The 7,541-nt window shown below is 25.1% G+C and overlaps 1 protein-coding gene across 1 annotated transcript in view; it reads right to left on the bottom strand.

Annotated features, from left to right (window-relative positions):
* LOC108689871 (estradiol 17-beta-dehydrogenase 11-like) overlaps nt 1-1,094 on the bottom strand; it is a 28,121-nt gene extending 27,027 nt beyond the window's left edge. The window contains exon 1 of the mRNA XM_018196824.1: nt 1,076-1,094. Coding sequence (XP_018052313.1) covers nt 1,076-1,094 — 19 coding nt within the window. The remainder of the gene's footprint in view (nt 1-1,075) is intronic.
* Nucleotides 1,095-7,541: the final 6,447 nt, after the last annotated feature.

Here is a 7,541-nt window from a genome sequence, read left to right as displayed (position 1 = left end):
ATTGGAGAAATCATATTACATTAAAAAAATCTTATAATTTTATTTAAAAAATAATCTTAATATTTTAAAAAATATGATTTTGAGAAAAATCTTCGTTTAATTAATATTTATTCTTTTGAAACATGCAATTTTTACTTTTAATATTTTGTTATATGATTAAAAAACAACAGAAATATTTTAAATGAGTCAAAAGAAACACCCTGTATAATATATGTATAAAGTACATAAAATATCGAAATACATATATATAAAACACGATATATAAAATTGTAAATTCTCAGAATTGAAATGTGAATTATAATGTTTAAAATAAACATCGTTCACATTTGTTTACTATTATTTACAGTATTTCTCGTATAATGAACCTGAATTTAAATCTGATTAAAAAATAAAGATATGTATGATTAATACAATTTACATATTTGTATTTAAGTCTAGGTTATTTTGAAAATACAAATTTACCCTTGAATTTCGTTTAAATTTTTGTGTATCAAATCTTGCTTTGCCAATTTATGTTTTTGCAATAACTTATAAGAAAGTATTCAAGAATTATCAAATCATGGCGCTTTAGGTTAATTCATCATCGATAGTTGCTGACTGGTGAAAGCCAACAAGTACAATGGAAAGTTGTACCTTTTATCTAAACTTCTAGTGATCCATAAGAAAATGAAACATTAAATTCTATTTATAAATTAATTAAAAATTATATAAATTATCATAAAATATATTATAGTTCATATATATATAAATATACTATATTTCTTATGACCAGTTTTCATTTTATATAGTTTTGAATTTTCTTCTTTCTTGTAACAGAATGTTATTAATGTATTTAATACATATTTATAAACTTTCTTTGCAATAAAAATATTATAATAAACGAAAAAACTGCTTAAATAGTATTAGTAGTACAATTAAATAGCAAATATTTAAATATTATTCTCTATATATCTTGAATATATTTTCAGTTTTTTAATCTTTTATTTTCTCATAAAAATATGTACATTTAAAACTTGTATATGTATATTTTAAAACATATGTAATCTTTTAATTTCGCAATGCTCACAACAATTACCTTTCATTTGATGGAACATCTAAACATTCAATATTAGATCCCTCAGCAATTCGCGTAGCTTTGCAGAAGTCACACTTAACAGTTTTATACAACCAATACCGATGATATATAAATAAATTTGTATTAAAGTTTTATCATATTTATTTTATTCACTTTCTTGCATTATTTTCAAAATAAAATAAATATATGTCTATGCTTCGCAATGCGTACTAGGTGACCGGCAAATGTTGACTGTGGTTTCTAGTACGTCCGAATTACCGAGCGCATCGTGGAAATGTCAGGTAGTGAAGTCTTAGCTATAGTACAAACGTTCCGTCAGGATTATGAAGACAAGGAATATAATTGGAGAGAGTAAGAATGCGAAGATATAAATTTTTTATAAAAAGAATGTTTGTGAAAATAATTTAACAAACTTTACGTTGCGATTATCTCTTTGAATGTAAAATGTCATAAACTGTTCATAAGATATATATATTGCCTATATAAATATCTATGTTAAAATGTTAAGATGTTAAAAAATTAGCATAACAGAGAATTTCGCGTATTGATAATTGTACAAACATAACATATTCCATCATTTCTTTTTTAAGTTTATTCAGAATACTTTATACAGGTTATATTCTTTCTTTTAATGACTAAATGAGGACTAAGGAGGATTTAAAAAAAAAAAGAAAGAAAGGAAGACAATTTACAATTATACTCTCCGTACTTTTATTTTTTTCTGTTTAAAGCATAAATGTTCACTTTATTTTAAATAAATACAGGTAGAGCTCGAAAACAGCTAAATTGAATTCGGTGAAATCTCGTTCCGGTGAAATCTCGTACGTAATCTGTGATTGTACTTATGCATGATAACGGTAAATGTATGTATTATAGATCGCAAAATTTACCTTGCAACAACTTTTATAAATTGTTTTCTTATTTTTCTTGTTTTTGAATTGAGTGCAAGAAATAAGATAATTTGCGTTATATCTTTTTTCAATTTTTATAAAATAAGATACAACATTACGTTACGCGCGTTATTGACTTTTATTTAATTTTGACTAATATTGTAAACAAAATTACTTTGTAACTCAAATGCACATTTATATTGATAATGCAATCGTTTTAATTCAATATCTGGATTAAATGTATATGATAAATGTATATAGTTTAAGCACACATACAGTTAATTCTTTTGTATGTAATTATTAATGTAATGTAATTATTAAAAATTATTCTGAATAAAGTTATTCTATTTAGGAAAATTTATAAAATGACTTAAAAATTTTGAACTTTCGTAAATGTATTTAATGAAAATTTTAATTGTTTAAATGAAATATTGTAATATAATCGCAGTTTTATATAAAATATTTCATGACAAAGTTTAATAAAATAAAATGTGTTTTTAGTAGTTCGTTCTTGAGATATTATTTGTGTTATTAGATATAAATAGAAAAGCAAAACATATTTAAAAAAAGTGTTAACAAATATAATAGTTAAAAACTTTTGTTTAAGCATTAGGTGAATGTTCCCAACAAAATAACTTAATTAAAAAATTTTTTATAATGTTTTGTGTGTGTGTGTGTGTGTGTGTGTGTGTGTGTGTGTGTGTTTTATTTAAGAAATAATTAAGTATACATACTTAAACCAAACATTGTATACATAATAAACTACTAGAAATTATTTCAAATAACTTTCTGTTAATTCTATAAGAAAATTAATATTAAATCTATAAGAAAATCTAAAGATCTCTAAATAATAAGAGAATAATTATACTGTTGAAAAAACAAATATGAGAACAATTGTATTATTTAAGGCAGTATATTATAGAAACGCATTATACATTTATTATGTCCTTTTTTTTTAAGGAGAAATCTACGTTTCCGGAAATTTTTTAAATAAAGCCATGTAATTTTTTTACCAGTAATTTTTAAAATAAAGTCATGTAATTTTTTTACATAATTTGATTCTTTTAATCATTCAAATTTATTTTTATTACTTTAATTGAAATGTTCATGTTACTCAGGACCACAAAAAAAATTTTTGGAGAACAATTCAAACCAGAATATGTGTTTCTTATAGATTTTAGGTCACCAATTCGTAAGCTGTTTCTAGCTTGTAGTTCTATCACGTTCAACTTTTTAAATAATCAAAACAAATGATAATGGAAAAGTTTATGAAAATTGAAACATTTTGAGAAAGAAGCAAAAATAATCATAACATTAAAATATGATTATAAAATTTTAAATATATTTTGATAAGTTTAACAAAATACAAGAAACAAAAAATTTTGTTTTATTAATATTATTACAACTTAACACGTCATAAAACAAATTAGTATAAAATTTCTTTATGCAATAAACAATCAGCCGATCTGTATGAGCTAGAGAAAGATTTTTTCAGCTCTAAATGGTTATTTTAATTGTTATTTTTGGAAGATAAGTTAAATAAATTAGCCACAGAGTTGGACAAAATGTATGAATTTACGCGATGCAGGTATATAAGCTAGCTATAATACTTAATGATAAAGCAAAATTTTTGTTTTGTACACTTTGTTAAATTTGCCAAAATATATTTAAATCAATTCAACCACATTTTAATGTTATATTTTATATATTTATTTTTACTGTTTCCTTAAATATTTAATTCAATTTGCATAGATTTTTTATTTTTTATTTTTTTTTACTAAAAGACTGAACGTGGTGAAATAAAACAGTTTACGAATTCGGATAGGGTGATCCAAAATCTATAAGAAATGTCTACTCTGATTTGAGTTGCTCTCCATAAATTTTTTTATGGTGTCCTGTGTTATTATAATATGTTAATGTATTGTACCTCACACTGGACATTGCTTAAAGTTTTTGTCTATTAATCAATTTTGTCACTAAGTGACAAAGCGTAAAATCAGCTGTGAACACCAGCAAATATAGCACAATTACTAACTCCTTCCATAAAAAATTTAATTGGCTAAATTTCGCTAAATCCTTAAACTGTGGGAAAAATAAATCTTGATAAATATCCTATTTTTCATTGCCAAATAATAATGGATCTCTCTTGCCTTCAGATTATTACAACACAATAATTACCTTAGAACGTGCATACATATTTTATATTTGTGCGAAGAAAAATATTTATTACTTAATAAATTTTTTTTAACATACATTTTTTTTTGACAAAAATGTTAATAAGAAAAGATATATTTAGGCTGGATTGAATAATTAAAGTAAATCTCAACAAGAAATGCTTACGCGAAGTTTTGCTATCTCTTCTCAATTATTGAGAGAAATGTAGGTAAATTGAAGAAAATGCTTCCCCACTTGAAACCGGTGAAAGGATGACTGCAAACTGGGTCGCTGATAATTGACATGATATGCGAAGAAGAGAAAGAAATATAAGAGCAATATAAAGATATTAATGTTATGAAGCATTTTACGCGATATTCTGTGATAGTATGCCTAATATACGAGATGTAGATTCTTCTAAGGCGGGTGGAAACTTTCGTCTATGTAACAACTAATTTTTTTCACGTACTAATTGTTAATAAATAAAAATTGTTAATAAATAACTCATAATATGTACATGTTGAGAAATAAAAGTATGAAAATTACATTGGCGTAAAAAGTATTAACATTGTATATTATCTAAAATTATAACGATATGAATTATGATTAAACTTTTATCATAATCTTTCCTTAAAAATTCGGCATACAAATTTAAAAATTAAAGGAATTGTTTACTTGATCTTTTAAAAAAATAGAGAGAATACACAAACATATCAATTTCAAAAAGATTTCTAAAAAGATCTCTTTTATACAAGATATTAAAATTTTTATAAGTTTTTTACATTTTCTTGAAATTTTAAATATTATATAAATAAATAAAATATAAAAATAACAAGTGATAGTTTGTTTTCAAAATATTCATGTGATATTTGCAAAATTCATAATTAAGAATAATATATGGGTTTCATCTTAAAAAACATTAGTAAAAGTATAAAAATTTTATAAATTATTCCATTATTATATCCGAATATCGGATAAATGATTTTCAAAAAATCGCTCAAAATCCTTAAATTTGCTTGAAAAGGTCTCTAAATGTTATTGAAAATTCGATTTGTTATTATTCCCTTTACATATAGGATAGAGAAGTTTCTCTTGTTTATTCATTCTGTGATTTATTAGCATTATTCGTTTTGTCTCTCGGGAGCTGTTCGGGAATCGCTTCGAAGGAACCTAGCATACTTGAAATGTAGGATTTAATCCTGTTACACAATAGAGTCATAAGAAATTAATCAATCATAGTTGATCATTTTTATCAATTATAATTGGATTTTTATTCAATTATAATTGGTCAATTTCTTATGGCTTACGAATTGCGATTCTATTGTGTTTTTTTAGACTCGTTCTACAATAGGTCGCATATTTGAGTTGGATGTCGCTTATTGTGTGTTATATGTCAGGTATGTCAAGTATGACTTCAGTTTACAATTGTTATAAGTCGGAACAGTGAATATTGAAACATTGTATTTGTACAAATTTATTATTAATTTGGACGCAAATTATAAGAATGAAATTACTCTTTTAAGAAAACGTATTCCATGATAAACTATTTTATATAGATGTATGTAAAATAGAGGTTATGTTTCATCCAATCGTTGTCGTAAAAATCAAAAAGATGAAAGTTATGGCTCTTGCACACTGGACGCGGAAACGCTTACGCGCACGACAAAATGAGACGCGGTAATCAATGAACACATTAGGAACTGTAAGTTTATTGGCTACCGCATCATATTTTGCCGCGCGTTTCCGCATCTGTGAAGTCATAAGTCAGATGACGGAGTCGATGTCGTGCGTATGCGCGCTGGAGTGTCGGCTGCCGATGTCGAATGAAGTTGTCGCGAATCAGCTGTCGATGTGGGAATGGAAGATGATCAACTCCCATCTTTTTCCATTTACGACAACGACTGAATGAAACATAATCTTTTTTGACGAATACATCTATGACTCAAATATTTACTGCTAGTACTGTTAAATAAGATTTAGATATTTTATTATGGAATCATTAAATGTTGATGAAATTATTATTGAATTTGTTCATGAAAATCGTTGTTTATATGATAAATGTGATGTCGATTTTTAAAAATATTGGGAAGGAGAAAGATTTGTGGCAAAAACTTTCTGAAAATTTGAGGAATTGTTATACAATAAATATGTCAAGTAATTTTTTGTTTTTTTAAATTATTACATATAAACACAAATTTATATAATATATAATTTTTTTATAGTCGAAGAAATCGAAAGACAGTAGTCGTTTTTAAGAGACATTTAGTAGAGAGAATAGGCAACAAACGTTATTATCGTCTGCTTCTGGATATGAATTGAGGAAGGAATGGCAGTTATATAGAAATATGTTATTTCTAGTTCCTCATATAGCTCATAGAAAGCTAATATCTAGTTTTTGTACTTTTATTTATTTGTTAGTACTTATTTTCTACATTTTTCTAATTTTCTAATTTTATTTACAGAGCGAAGACATCATTTGTTCAACAATCACAAAGTTCATTATCTAAAACAAGAAGATTTCTTCACCGTTTACATCTAAGCATCTTCCAATGTGATAACTTTGTTATTAGATCACAGTTACAGTGGATTTTTTCAATCAATAAAAAGTATACATTAATGAAAATAATATCTATTTCTAATATTGGGTTTATACAGTCTTAATATGTATTAGTAGTCTTAATATGTATTATTTGTAATATATTTTTCATAAATTATATATTTTTAGAGAACACATTATCATTAGATATTGAAGACCAAGAGAGCAATGTGACAATTACAGATTATGAAATCATTTCAGGCATATATTTTTTCAGGCATAAATAAGCTAGTACATTTTCATTGCAGTTATACTAGCAGTGTGCAATCTTTGGAACCAAGTATAAGTTTTAATCCTACACAATTGAAAGATTCAACTGTATTTAAGTCTACCAAAAAAGTAATACCAGAAATGGATGAATTTACAAAATGCAAGAAGATGAAAGATAATAAATTTGATCACGCGTTGGAGAAAACAATGAAAGTAATATTATCTCAATTAGATCAATTTGGAGAAAGATGGTTACATGTCCATTTTAGAAGAAGGATTAAAATATGTTCCTTTGAAACACAATGTATTATAAATTTTTTTCAAATTATTGAAAAATACGAGGAAAGGCAATAATTAATTTTTACACACGCACGCACACAAAGTATCTTTTTCACAAAATATCTTAAACTCAGTTTTACAGAAATATTCTAAGTTTTATGTGTATCGAATGCTATTTTAAATAGTTTATATTTTACTAATAATATATGCAAGACTGTATACAATTTAAAAATATATTCAAAGTTTCATTTGTAGTATGTTTTAAGTTCAAAATGTGTGTGTGTGTGTGTGTGTGTGTGTGTGTATAAAAATTTATAATTTTTAGGACAAATAAAGT

Source organism: Atta colombica, unplaced genomic scaffold (genome assembly GCF_001594045.1).
Source record: "Atta colombica isolate Treedump-2 unplaced genomic scaffold, Acol1.0 scaffold28, whole genome shotgun sequence".
NCBI lineage: Eukaryota > Metazoa > Arthropoda > Insecta > Hymenoptera > Formicidae > Atta > Atta colombica.
This window is presented reverse-complemented; position numbering and strand designations above follow the sequence as displayed.